General features: G+C 35.3%; 1 protein-coding gene across 3 annotated transcripts in view; it reads left to right on the top strand.

Moving 5' to 3' along the window:
• The window catches only part of LOC127834280 (zinc finger protein 85-like), a 48153-nt gene that overhangs the window by 11795 nt on the left and 21667 nt on the right, over positions 1-14691 (top strand). For all 3 annotated transcript variants that reach the window (XM_052359989.1, XM_052359991.1, XM_052359990.1), the window contains exons 2-3: positions 4962-5527; positions 9303-9720. In XM_052359989.1, coding sequence (XP_052215949.1) covers positions 9390-9720 — 331 coding nt within the window. In that variant the 5' untranslated portion in view covers positions 4962-5527; positions 9303-9389. The remainder of the gene's footprint in view (positions 1-4961; positions 5528-9302; positions 9721-14691) is intronic.

Genomic DNA, 14691 nt, shown 5'->3' on the forward strand with positions numbered 1-14691 from the left:
TTGTCGCCACTTTTTTTACACCATAACTTTACCACTACACTTGTCATTTATCCAACAGTTCCACGTCAAGATTTTCTCTTCCGGAATCTCGCTGTAAAATGCTTTTAATGTTTTCACATAATCTGATTACTTATCACAGGCTGTAAAATACTTTTAATGTTTTCACATAATCTTATTACTTATCACAGTCACCATGTATGCACTTTATATCATGCAACTGGTCACTGTCAGCTTTTGAGCAAATCAATATTTCAACAATATCATTTTCGTGTGTCTTTTTATGTCCCCCACCACTATAGTGGGGGACATATTGTTTTTGCCCTGTCTGTTGGTTTGTTTGTGTGTGTGTTTGTGTGTTTGTTTGCGTCAAACTTTAACATTTTCCATAACTTTTGCAATTTTGAAGATAGCAACTTGATATTTGGCATGCATGTGTATCTCATGGAGCTGCACATTTTGAGTAGTGAAAGGTCAAGGTCAATGTCATCCTTCAAGGTCAAAGGTCAAATATATAGCTTCAAAGCGGCACAGTAGGGGACATAGTGTTTCTGACAAACACATTTCTTGTTACACTTAAGGTCAGAAGATGCTCTACTTAATGACAGGAGTTTAAACCTGATGTTGCTGCCCCAGCAACAGTAATCCCTGTGACTTTGGGAAAGTAGGCGAACATTTCTTGATCTTAGTGCTGCAAACATGCCGAGACAGACTTTTAAATTAGGATTTTTAAAATTATACTTAGCGTGAGCGGCCTTTACTACATGGCATAACCTAGGCTGTCTTTTGTAGCATATCTCTTTTGCGGAAAAATTCTTGATATACTTCGCGTAAGTAAAACTTATGGATGACTCTAACATCCACTCAGCTTTGGCGCTTCAACATGGCCCTCTTTGCAAGGTAAAGTTGTGCTGCAGTCTTTAACTGAACTGATTTTAGGTATGCTTTTCTTTTCAAATCTTGTTTACGTTTGCTGAATCAACTGTTGTCATAATCGGTATTTTCAAACTTTTTCTATTTAGCGGAATAAACCTTCATCACATCATCTAAAACCTTCCTTTTTCTTGGAGTGGCATTCTTTTCAATGTTATCTACTAGTTTTTCAAACTTTTCATGTGTGTTCGGCAACACTGACCTCACTTTACTTGTAATGTTCCATTCAGTGATATGTTCCTGAAAGGGCTTGTGGATTGACTTGTAACACAAACGCTTGTCTTTTGGCTCTTTCTCTTCTCTGCTTTTCTTTCCTCGGTCTTGTTTTTAATCCACATTTACTTCTGGTATGACTGATAGCTCTCTCTTCCCTTTTTTTCTCTCTGCTACATGTATAGGCTCTTTTGGACTGTTTGCTGTGTCCAGCAGCTGGGGTTTCACTTCTTATATTGTTTCAACAGTTGGTTTCATTGCTTACTTTCTTGTTGCACTGATACTGGGTATCGTCTGCATCTTTTTTTTCTAACCACTTCCGTTGTCTTTCTCCTTGAAGCTGTAATTCATGTGTTTTTTTCTAGCAGCTGGATTTGGATTTTTTTGCAAGTTTCTCCCTTCTTTCCTTTGTTCGTACCCTTTGCTTTTCCAGGTATTCCTTGTTACTTTCAGGATCATGTTCCTCCATCCGATTTCTAAATGCTGAAGATCTGTTTATCTTTAGTTGAAAACAATAAAAATATCTCTGTTCAAACTTTATACCTTTCGACATTCACGCCCTTTCCAATACATATTTCTTATTCACCCACAACCTCACAACCTCTATATTCTGCCTGTACTGAGGAATAGACACAATAAATCTACATATGCAGTGATTTTATTTGGTGTAAATTACTACCTTTTAAAGGCTCTTTACCCTAGCAAAAAAGTATTTTCCGAAATAATGATGACTTCTTCCCCCTCAAAATGAATGACTATTAAACGTATCTTTGCAACAGTGGCCAGACACAAGGAAACGTTGGAATATCATCATATGTTCATTCTACATATAGGATCAAAGTAAATAAGCACTCCAACAGCTGGTATATTTCTGTTATTGTTTAATTTATGTATGAAACATACACTTAGTACAAGTTTTCCCAATGTTGGACTTGCCGCGAACATATTCCCAATTCCAAAGCCACAGGTGGCTTTAAAAAAAATACGCAAAATGACTGATATGAGTAGCATGGATCTCTTATATTAAAGTGTGTGACTTAACCGTACCTAGTCTTCTTTCCTGTTTCTTTGGCAAATATAAGTTATACAATTTTAACAATCTGGAACCAGTTAATACCAGACTGTTAGAAGAAATTATCCCAATTGTTTATTCAAACTATTTCTTGTTTCTGAAAAAAATCTCTACAAAAATATGTGTGTGTGTGTGTGTCTAAAAGATGAAACAAATTTTTCATAATCACATTGATAGGTCTGTACATTTTTTCCTGGATTTCTTTTTGTATTAAACAACTCCTCAGAAAACATAAAGTATGTATTTTGTATATTGAATGATTTTGTTTAATTTTTTAAAGCCACTAACAAGTGACTTTGGAATTTGGAAATTCATTTTGAGGGGGACAATTTTATCATTTTTGTGAAAATAAAACACTTTTCTAGGGGGAACGCCCTTTACAAAGTAGTATTTTTTTTCACCAAATAAAATCACTGTATTGTCTAAATGGAGATACTACCCGTTATCCTATGTTTTTACCATTATATTGTCCAGCTAATGCTACTAAGATCTGACCTACCTACAATGATCCCTTTAACCAAATTCTCCTATATCATGACTCAGTTCATCCTACATATTATATTCAGTACATGTACTGCTGAAGTTCTCCCAAATATGTAGCAGATAACAATAATGACCTATCTTTGGATTGATTATTGATAGTTGAGTATCAACAAAAATATTTGAGTCCTGTTGTTGCTGCACTAGATAGTACGAAAATTTTTGGGTACGAATCACATCCGAATTTTGCCTTTAAATAGTGTCTTTTTCAATTGATCAATAAAATTGAAACTTTTAAAGAGTGTTTACACATTCAATACTACTCAAATATTTCTTCTTCATGTGGGAAACTACGATGACAAAAATATTTGTTTTCAGATGATTTGTACCGAAACAATTACGTTCTCAATTGCAACGCAACAGATCTGTCAAAATATGATGATCGCAACATAAACAGGCGTTAAAGAATGACGATAGCATCAATTGTGTCTGTCAATATATGACGTATGCAATAAGAATGTCTTTCAAAAAGTGACATTCGCAACAGCTCCGAGCGTAAACAGACATTAATGCTAAAGGTTTCTATACAGGCGTCTAAATTTTAAGAAAAGAAACTGTTTACGCTTAAAAGGATTTTTTCTGCGCTTGAAAGTAACTCTCAATCTTGAATGCTGCAATATTTGTTATATAGGAACATGGTCCACCATTTTGTTGAATCTTAAGCTCCATAATGAGGCCAAATAAGACATTCCTGAAAATTTAACGTGATATAAATCATTCGACTGTAGATGTTAATATTGAAGAATAAAATCTGTTTCTAAATAAACAAACATTTGTAGATCTAAAAATGTTTTGACAAACCAATCAATTACATTGTAAATCTATTTATAATTTTGACTAATACAAACTTTATTGCCTTATAGCTCACCTGAGCACAATGTGCTCATGGTGAGCTTTTGTGATCGCCTTCTGTCCGTCGTGCGTTTTGCATCGAGCACCGTCAACACTTGCCTTGTTAACACTCTAGAGGCCACATTTATTTGGTCAGAAGATTGGTCTTAATGGTACGAGTTCGAAAATAATTACGTTTGCTTGTAAAACATGGCTGCCAAGGGGGCGGAGCATTTTGCCTTATATGGCTATATTTAAACTTTGTTAACACTCTAGAGGCCAAATTTATTGTCCAATGTTCATGAAACTTGGTCAGACTATTCATCCCACTAATATCTTGGATGAGTTCGAAAATGATGCCAATTGGTTGAAAAACATAAAAATTGGTCTGAAGATTTGTCCTAATATTATCTAGGACAAGTTCGAAAATGGATCGGGTTGCTTTAAAAACATGGTCACCAGAGGGCAGGGCATTTTTCCGTATATGGCTATATATGGCTTTAGTAAAGCTTTGTCAACACTCTAGATGTCACATTTATTGTCTGATCTTGATGAACCTGGTCAGAAGAATTATCCCAATGATATCTTGGATGAGTTTGACAATGGTTCCGGTTGGTGGAAAAACATGGCCGCCAAGGGGGCATGGTATTTTTCTTTATATAGCCATAGTTAAACCCTGTTAACACTCTTGAAGCAATATTTACTGTCCGATCGTCACGAAACTTTGTCAGAAGATTTGTCCCAATGATATCTTACAAGTTCGAAAATGGTTCCAGTTGCTTGAAAAACACGGCCAACAAGGGGCGGGCATTTTTCCTTTTATGTCTTCATGAAACTTTGTCAGAATATTTGTTTAAATGGTATCTTGGATGTGTATGAAAATGGTTCTGGTGTGTTGAAAAACGTGGCTGCAAGGGTGTTCACTAGTCATGAAAGTTAGTCAGAACATTTTGTTTTAATGACATCTTGGGCTGCACAGAACAGGTCAGTTCCTTTGAATCTCAGGTGACCAACTTTGGGCCTTTAAGGTTCTCTTGTTTTTTTAGTTTTGTTAGCAATTTCAGTCAAAACGAGATTTTCTTCTTAATACAAAGGGACCCGGCCCCATACCCAAAAGGGTGACAAAACACTGCTAGCTACGACCAAAACTCGCCACACCCAAGGGGTCTAATTGATTATGTAGACTTTTTAAGCAAATACGTTCTATATCGTACTCTCATATCTCTTCAACCTCACCACTATTCCGCTAATCATCATTATCATAATTATTCCTAGCTGAAGCAGTGCCGATACTTAATAAATAAATTGTTTCTCCAATTGGCATACTTTTTGCACAAATCAACCCAAGAACAAGAACACTTTTTGTCTTATTCAGATGTTGACATTGCAAGCAACCAACCCACCGATTTGATCCATAGACGGCGACATCACATGCTTGCCCCTGTGTTGATCAAGAGATGTTGACACTTGCAAACGCCCGTGTTTATGGAGAGAAATTGGAAAACGAAAGTCCCTTTGTTGAACAAGAGGAGTTGAAAAATGAAAATCCTTGCGGCGATCCAGAGTTGTTGACAGCACTTGAGAGCATGTGTGACAGTTCAGACATGTTAACATCCCATGACAGTTTTTTTAGCAAAGATGAGGGGCTGCTCTGGTGCGACACCTGCGGGCATGGTCTGGCGGACCTGGGTAGCTTGACACAGCATGTTTTGGAACACATTGCGGATTCCATTGAAAACACAAAAGATTCCAATGTCCCACATACTACTCAGAGAGACCTTATGATCCGACAGAAACCTATAACTGATGGAGATGTCGAGAAGTCCATTGAAAACACAAAAGATTCCAATGTCTTACATACTACTCAGAGAGACCTTATGATCCGAAAGAAACCTATAACTGATGGAGATGTCGAGAAAAAAATGTGGGACACAGAGCAAGGTATGCTTAAACTATATTCATAAGCTGTTTGTTCAAACAGAAACTGCAGTATTTTCAACTGATACCTATATTTCTATGTTTACCTCACCTGAGCACAATGTGCTTATGGTGAGCTTTTGTGAACGACTTTTGTCCGTCGTCCGTCTTCCGTTGTGCGGCGTCAACATTTGCCTTGTTAACACTCTAAAGGCCAAAATTATTGTCAAATCTTCATGAAATTTGGTCAGAAGATTGTTCTCAATGATATCTTGGATGAGTTTGAAAATGGTTACGTTTGCTTGAAAAACATGACTGTCAAGGGGCGGGACATTTTTCCTTGTATGGCTAAATATGGCTACAGTACAATCTTCTTAACACTCTAGAGGCCATGTTATTGTCTGATCTTCATGTAACTTGGTCAGAAGATTCATCCGAAATATCTTGGACGAGTTCGAAAATGATACCGGCTGGTTGAAAAACATGGCACTAGGGGGCGGGGCATTTTTTATTATACATGTATGGCTATAGTAAAACCTTATTAACACTAGAGGTCGCATTAAATTTATTTTCCGATCTTAATGAAACTTGATCAGACGATTTGCCCAAATGATATCTTGGATGAGTTCAAAAATGGTAACCTTTGCTTGAAAAACATTGCTGCCAAAGGGCGGGACATTTTTCCTTATATGGCTATAGTAAAATCTTGTTAACAATCTAGAGGCTACATTTATTGTCCAATCTTCATGATTTTGGTCAGAAGATTTATTCCAATAATATCTTGACAGAGTACGAAACTGATGTCGGTATGTTATACAACATGGCCGCTAGGGGGCGGGGCATTTTTCATTATATGGCTATAGTAAAATCTTGTTAACAATCTAGAGGCCACATTTATTGTCCAATCTACATGAAGTATGGTCAGAAGATTTGTCTTATTGATATCTTGGATGAGTTCAAAAATGGTTACGTTTGCTTGAAAAACATGGCTGCCAAGGGGCGGGGCATGTTTCCTTTTACGGCTAAACGGCTATTGTAAAATCTTGTTAACTCTCTAGAGGCCACATTTATAGTCCGAACGTCATGAAACTCGGTCAGAAGATTCATCCCAATAATATCTTGGACGAGTTCAAAAACGATGCCGGTTGGTTGAAAAACATGGCCACCACGGGGGCGGGGCATTTTTCCTGATATGGCTATAGTAAAACCTTGTTAACACTCTAGAGGTCCCATTTATTTTCTGATCATCATGAAACTTGGTAAGAAGATTTGTCCCAATGATATCTTGGATGAGTTTGAAAATGATTTTTGTTGCTTTAAAAACATGGCAACCAGGGGTGGGGAATTTTCCTAAAATGGCTTTAGTTAAACATTGTTAACACTTTAGAGGCCACATTGATTGTCCAATCGTCATGATGATATCTTGGATTAGTTTGAAAAAAATTATGTTTGCTTGAAAAAATACGGCTGCCAAGGGGCGGGGCATTTTTCCTTATATGATATTTAGTAAAATCTTGTTAACACTCTAGAGGCCACATTTACTGTCCGATCTTCATGAAACTTGGTCAGAAGATTCATCCCAATAATATCTTGGATGTGTTAAAAATGATGCCGGTTTGTTGAAAAACATGTCTGCCATGGGGCGGGGCATTTTCCTTATATGGCTATAGTACAACATTGTTAACACTCTAGAGGCCACCTATATTTTCTGATCTTCATGAAACTTGGTCAGAAGATTTGTCCCAATTATATCTTGTTTTCTCAGGTGAGCGACTATGGGTTTTTCAGGCCTCTTGTTTTGTATGTCTACAGTTGTTTATAGTGAAACATTGTGAATACTTTAAGTCACCTTTTTAGTTCAATCTGAATGACACCTGCTGAGTACAAATGTTGTTATCATATCTTGATTTAGTTTACTCAATTAGTTTTTATAATATCATCTTCAAACATTGTGTTAATCTTTGTGAGCATAATATGTTTTGCTCATGGTGAACTTTTGTGATCACCTTTTGTCAATTGTCTGTCTTCCGTTGTGCGTCATGAATATTTGCCATGTAAACTATGTAGAGGCCACATTTTTTGTCGGATCTTCATGCAACTTTGTCAGAAGATTTGTCCAAATGATATCTTGAACGAGTTCGAAAATGGTTCAGGTCCGTTGAAAAACATGGCCGCCAGTGGGCCATTTGTTGTTCATTCTTCATAAAACTTGGTTAGAACATTTGTTCTATTGATATTTTGGGCTGCATGGAACAGGTCATTTCTTTTTGTCTCAGGTGAGCGACTGTGGGCCTGAATATGACAGGGCCCATTTGGATTTGAAAAAACACTATTGTTTTGTCTAGAATTGGGCATTTACATTTTTTAGTTTTGTTGTTATTTTTCAAACAAAAACTTTATAATTGATAAAGGAACAAACGAAAAAAATGCTGTTTATTGCATTACCATATACTTGTTGTATACTTATTGTATCCATTATGTTCTGTTAGCTCATTTGTACATCTAATTACAATGTAATTGTTAGACCGTTAGGTTGAACAATGATTGTTTAAACTTTAAGTGGCCTTTTTGTTAAATCATCTTGAAACTTACTCAAAGCCTCATTTCTTTTGCTATCTCAACTAGAGGTCAAAACTTGTCACCAGTCAGTGAAAACTAAGCATGTATGAGTAAAAAGACACTGAACATCATAAAATATACACAAAACATTTTTCACATTGACAGTGCATATATCCCGTACATTGTATTAACTTCATATTGTGCTTTTTAGCTCACCTGAGAACGAAATTCTTAAGGTTCACTATTGTGATCAGAGTTTGTCTGGCGTCTGCCAGGTTAAGTTTGCCTTATAAACTTTGTGTTTGTTGCATCTCTAGAGAAAACATTTATAATCCAATCTTGCTGAAACGTGGTCAGAATGTATATTCGGACAATATCTAGGCAAATGTTCGAATGTGAGTCGCGAAAAATTCCAAGACTTGGTCACCAGGTAAAATCTTATAAAAACTTTGTTACGTATCACTGTAAATGCCACATAAATAACTCAATTTTATTGAAACTTGGCCAAAATGTTTGTTGTTACAATATCTAGTCTGAATTTGAATTTGAGTGATGTATTTCACAAGAATCATGTCAAAATCTTAAATGAACCTTGTTAGCACTCTAAAGCAATATTTATGAGTCAATCTTGATGGAACTTCGTCAGAATGTTTAGCTTCAAATTATCCAGACCAAATTTCCAATCCCTGTCACATGTTTCCAAAACTCGGTAAACAGGTTATATTTTGAAAAACCTTGTCACCACTCTACAGGCTATATTGCTTACTCAATCTTAAAGAAATTGAGTCAGAATGTTTATTATGGAAATATCTAGCTGACTTTATATCTGACGAAAAGTGTATGTCCTAATTGATTACTGAAACTGAACCTTTCACCGAAAGATTTATAGGAAAGACAATTTAAATGTGTTTGTTCAATTAAGTACCAAGCAATTTAAAAAAAACAAATTCCTGATTCTAAAATCCACGCTGCAAATTTTCCAAATTTAGTTCTGGTACTTTTCCTTATATAGCAAAAAATCGCTGTACTCCTATATACATGTAAAAAAAAATCCACAATACTAAGAAGTGGTTTACATGCGTATATTTATTTTGTGTCAGGTCATTTCATTATCGTTAAAACGACGTAAAAGAAAACTTGTTTATTAAGTTCATATTTAAAAAGATTTGCTTTTGTGTTTTTTTTTTACATAAATGAAGACATATTTGTGTTATTTATATTTTCATATTCCAAACTCAAGTCCAGCAACTGAACCCACAGTGGGAGAGTGTTTCTGTTGGACAGGTCAAGACGACAGCAAACCAAAACGTTGCAATATTACCAGTGAATGATCCACATATGCCAATGCTTTCAATTAGTTGCGATTCAAAGTCAAATGTATCGCATGGACGTTTCTGAAAGTCATAGCAATCAAATGCCTTTGCCGATGAGTTCTACAGTGGTTGAAATGGCAGAAGTTGATGCGACATCAGAGGTAGTGAATTCAAATCTGGAAGAAGAGTCTGGGGAATGCTCTTCTGATGACTTTGAAGAGATATTCATTGAAAGAAACAAAAGGAAAAGCAAGGGCTATGATTCAGCCCTTCAATCACCAAAGAGGGTTCGTGGTCAAGATTTGTTCAGAGGCGTAGTAAAGCCGAGGGGTACATCAGTTAGAGGTATTGTTATTTATGGAAGTTTTTAAAGCTGTACATGGATTTCAATTAAAGCAAAATCCTGCAAGAATTGATAAATGTTTTCTCTTTTGACTGAGACAAATATTACAAATATATTTGTTATCATAATAAAAAAAAGAGTATATAGTAAAATAGTAATATCTCTGTGAAATTTTACACTTAAAACATGTTCACAACATTATTGAATATGCAAAGAGAAAATAACTCTAACTTGGTATTCGTGACTCCTTAACAATTTTTTGATCCCTGCAAATTTAAAGACGGTGGTCATTTTATTCCTGATTGTCCATATCTGTTTAAATCCCTGGAAGTAATATATTACGTATATTAATGCATGTAAACTATATGTTGTAGCATTTGAAGGGTTGAAATTTAGGTAGATTTCAACCTCAAATAATTTGTACCAATTATGGATACAATATAAAAAAGGGAAACTCCAGCTGCTGGAGCAGTATTGAATTCTCATTATAAACAATTAGTTGTTCCTTTATTTAAGGCAAGTGACCGATTGCCCAAACAGTACAAAACAGCACAATACAAACCAACATAAACACAAAATATGAATAAAGCTGGGGTCACCGCCTTGGAACGGTCAATGCAAAGCATTGGGGGTTTAAACCGGTTATAGAGCAATCAACTTCACACTTGGCCAAGCAATATTCATAATACATTTAAGTGTAAATAAAATTTAACGTCATAGCATTGTAACTCAAATTAAACAATAATATAAGGGAATTAAAACGCATTCAATTTAATTACAATTTAATAACTCAATGGTATTGAAGATACCAGAGCAACAGAGTTACAACTTTTTGACGAACGATCAAATGAAACTACAAACAAGTGTCAACTACATTCCTTCTTTATAGAAAAATATTTAAGAATATAGCGTCATTAAGTAAATATTTCAGATAATCATCGCGCAAATACAAGAAGAAGCAGCAATAATGGGTTTAAAAATTCCATATTACATTGCTTGGTTGTTTATGTAACTGCTAAAAAATAAAATAATAATAATTAAATCAAACAAGAAACGCCTATCAAACAGAAAATATAAATAAAATTGAACGTTATAACCCCAATGACCTATGCATGTAGATTACAAATGGAAAGTTGATCGTATGACGTCAAAAAATCCATGTACCCAGGAACAGAGAAAGATTTATGACGTAATTGACAAGCGAAGGCACAATGACGTGAACAAAATCCAGGGCCAGTACTGTAAAGTAATAATAAAACTATTAATGGGGGGGGGGGAGGCTACTGCAAAATTGAACTACTAATAAAACAAGTTAAGTTGATTAAATATTAAGAATCAAATGTATAAAAAAGGTAATTCCAAGTCGCAGTACATAAAAAAAATATTGTCAAAGCAAAGCCAATTGATATGAACTTTCTATGATTAAAGATTTGTGTTTGTTTGGTCATTCAGAGGACGCTTTAATCTTAAAGAAGCCAAGTTAGCGACTGTACATACATATGGCATCGGGTAGTGCAATTTTTATGCCTCTTGTAGGCTGGCATTTACATGTAGCAGTCGGACTGTCCATTAGTCAGTCCATCAGTCTGTCTGGCATTCCGTTTTACGGATGTTTTTTAGGCAACACTAAAAATACCAAGCTGATTTTTGGTATGTGACTCTACCTACACGACATTTTTATATATAATAACAATTGAGGAGATTTGTTATGAAACGCTTTCAGATATCGAGCTCATTGTTGGTATGTGAGGGATTTTGGTCCCGGTCCATTGATTTTTGGCGAAGTTAGGGGCCTTGGACTTACACATGTACATGTAGATATATTTTATTTACTGGAAGTTTTTTTAAGCAATGCATTCAGATATTGAGCTGGTTTTTGGTATGTGTCTCTACCTACATTATCACAGATGAAGTGCGAGTTTCGTTCCGGTCTATTGATTTTTGGCGAAGTTATGGCCTTATATCCCATAAAGATGTTTTAAATTGGAAGATATGGGCCTTGGTCTTAGAAATATTTACTATAATAACTGTTGTCTGGAGTTTTTTTACACAACGCTTTCAGATTTTCGGCTGATTTTTAGCACACCTGAGCACAACTTGCTCATGGTGAGCTTTTGTGATCGCCTTTTGTCCATAGTCCGTTGTCCGTCGTCCGTCGTTCGTCTTCAATATTTTGCCTTGTGAACACTCTAGAGGCCACATTTATTGTCCGATCTTCATGAAACTTGGTCAAAACATTTGTACCAATGATACCTCGACTTAGTTCGAAACTGGGTCATGCTGGGTCAAAAACTAGGTAAAAAAAGAGAAAAACCTTGTGAACACTGTAGAAGTCACATTTGATGCTCAAACTGTGTCAAAATGTTTAACTTAATGATATGTTGGTTGAGTTCAAAAATGATTTCGGTCCATTGAAAAACATGGCCGCCAGGGGGCAAGGCAGTATTCCTTATATGGCTATAGAGAAACCTTGTGAACACTCTAGAAGTCACAATTTTTGCCCAATCATCATGAAACATGGTCAAAACATTGGTTTCACTGATATCTCGGACGAGTTCGAAAATGGTCCAGATCAGTGACAAAACATGGCCGCCAGGGGGCGGGGCATTTTTCTTTATATGTGTTAAGTGAAAACACGTGAACGCTTTAGAAGTCACATTTTTGGTCCAATCTTCATGAAATTTGGTCAGAACATTTGTTTCTTGGATACGACCGTTGAGTTTGAAAATGGTTCCGTTCGGCACAAAAACATGGCCGCCAGAGGGCAGGGTAGTTTTGCTGATATGGCTATAGTTAAACATTGTTAACACTCTAGGAGTCACATTTATTGTCCAATCTTCATGAAACTTGGTCTGAATATTTGTTTTTATGATAGCTAGGCTGAGTTTGAAAATGGTTTTGGTCTGTTGAAAAATATGGCCATAAGTGGGCGGGGCAGCTTTGCTTATATAGCTATTGTGAAACCTTGTTGACACTCTAGAAGTAACATTTATAGCCCAATCTTCATGGAACTTGGTCCGAAGATTTGTTGAATTGATAGCTTGGCTTAGTTCGAAATTGGTTACGATTTGTTGAAAAACATGGCCGCCAGGGTAGCGGCAGTTTTCATAATATGACTATATTAAAACCATGTTAACACTCTAGTTAATGCGGATGTTGGTGCACAATGATGATGATGATGATGATGATGATGATGATAATGATGATGATGATGATGATGGTGATGATGATAATGATGATGATGATGATGATGATGATGATGATGATGATGATGATGGTGATGATGATGATGATGATGATGATGATGATGATGATGATGATGATGATGATGATGATGATGATGATTATGATGATTATGATGATTATGATGATACTGGTAATGGATTCAGAAACATTAACCACAACCCAAATATCTAATTATAATTATTGCATGACTCAAATTAATTATTGCCATTACTTATGATTGTTATCTATATCTTTGCAGAAATTTGACATAGTGGTAAAACCAATAAAACAACAAGAAGTGTTATATATGAATCTTAATCGACTTTTCATTCACTTATGATAGGCTACTCTCTATAAAACTCATTTATACCTGTGCTTACATTATTGCCAGGTGGTAATTGTGTAACACTCCTGTAAATTGACCCCCAATTAACTGGGCACTTTCATCAAAGACCTTTGTGTTGATGTCAGATGGAAACCATTCATAAGATAGATAAGACATTACAACTTGAAATGTTTTACCCCTACAATTTTCAGTTAGTCAGTAGTTAGTGTGTGATTATGAGATTTATGATTTTAGCAGGTTTTATTGTTGTTTCAATTGGAAATATCAATGCAAGGTGAGTCCTAAAATTGTTCCAGTTGTTTAAAAACAATATGGCAAAAATGTGAACAATTTGGTAGTAAAAAACAACAACTTATCACATCTTTTAAGAAGCAGAAACAGCTGTTTGAAAAAAATGTTGATTTGCATTTGTTTTTGCAAACATAATGTATTTATGCTACAGATTTTTTGTGCATTTAAATTTAAAATAGTTTGATAGTTGTTTTGATATGATACATTTTCAAATGCCTTGTGTGTGTTTACTTCTATATTTGCACACATTTATAACTATAAGAAAGATCAAGTGATGTTTTGTACTATAAAAGAAGATCAATATTGAATTTCTAGTAGCTGTACATATTCTCATACTCATTTACTTTTTTATAACTGACTTTGATATATGATAACAATTCAACATATTTTATTTAATTATGCAAAAACTAGTTTACAAAAACACAATCTCTCCACAAATACGGTTGTTTTCAGTATCTTAAAGTGTTCTTGCTAAACAGATTGTAAACAGTCATATCCTATAAGATGCTGAGATTCTTATCTCATGATCTCAAATTTGGACAACAATTTGTTGAAAAATGTACTTCCATTTTCTTTTGCTGATGCTCATTATTAAATTACTGTCCTCATATTACTTTTATCCAAAATAATAGCTTTGTCGCAACGGGTAACAAATGTCTATTAAAAAAATAAAAAAATAAACACAAACAAAACTACTGATAACGCATATATGAATATATCTGCCGAAACAGCAAACCTTTTCTTTTCACAAAACAACGTTAACAACCCTTGTTTCCTGGATACCAAGGTTGAGTTCAAAATTGGTTTTGATCCATCTAGTAACATGACCGCCAGGGGGGAGAGGGTCATTTTTCTTATATTTAGATACTGAAAGAGCCTGTGAACACTCTAAAAGTCACATTTTTTGGCCAATCATCATGAAACTTGGTCAAAACATTGGTTTTATTGATATGTCGGTTGAGTGTGACAATGGTCGTGATCAGTGGAAAAACATTGCCGCCAGGGTATGGGGCAGTTTTCTCTTTATGTTTGTAAGGAGCATTTTCCTTATATATATATTTAAAAAAAATCTGGGTATTAAAAACATGGCCGCCAGGGTGGTAGTGGTAAT

The sequence above is a fragment of the Dreissena polymorpha genome, chromosome 6 (genome assembly GCF_020536995.1).
Source record: "Dreissena polymorpha isolate Duluth1 chromosome 6, UMN_Dpol_1.0, whole genome shotgun sequence".
NCBI classification, from domain to species: Eukaryota; Metazoa; Mollusca; class Bivalvia; order Myida; family Dreissenidae; genus Dreissena; species Dreissena polymorpha.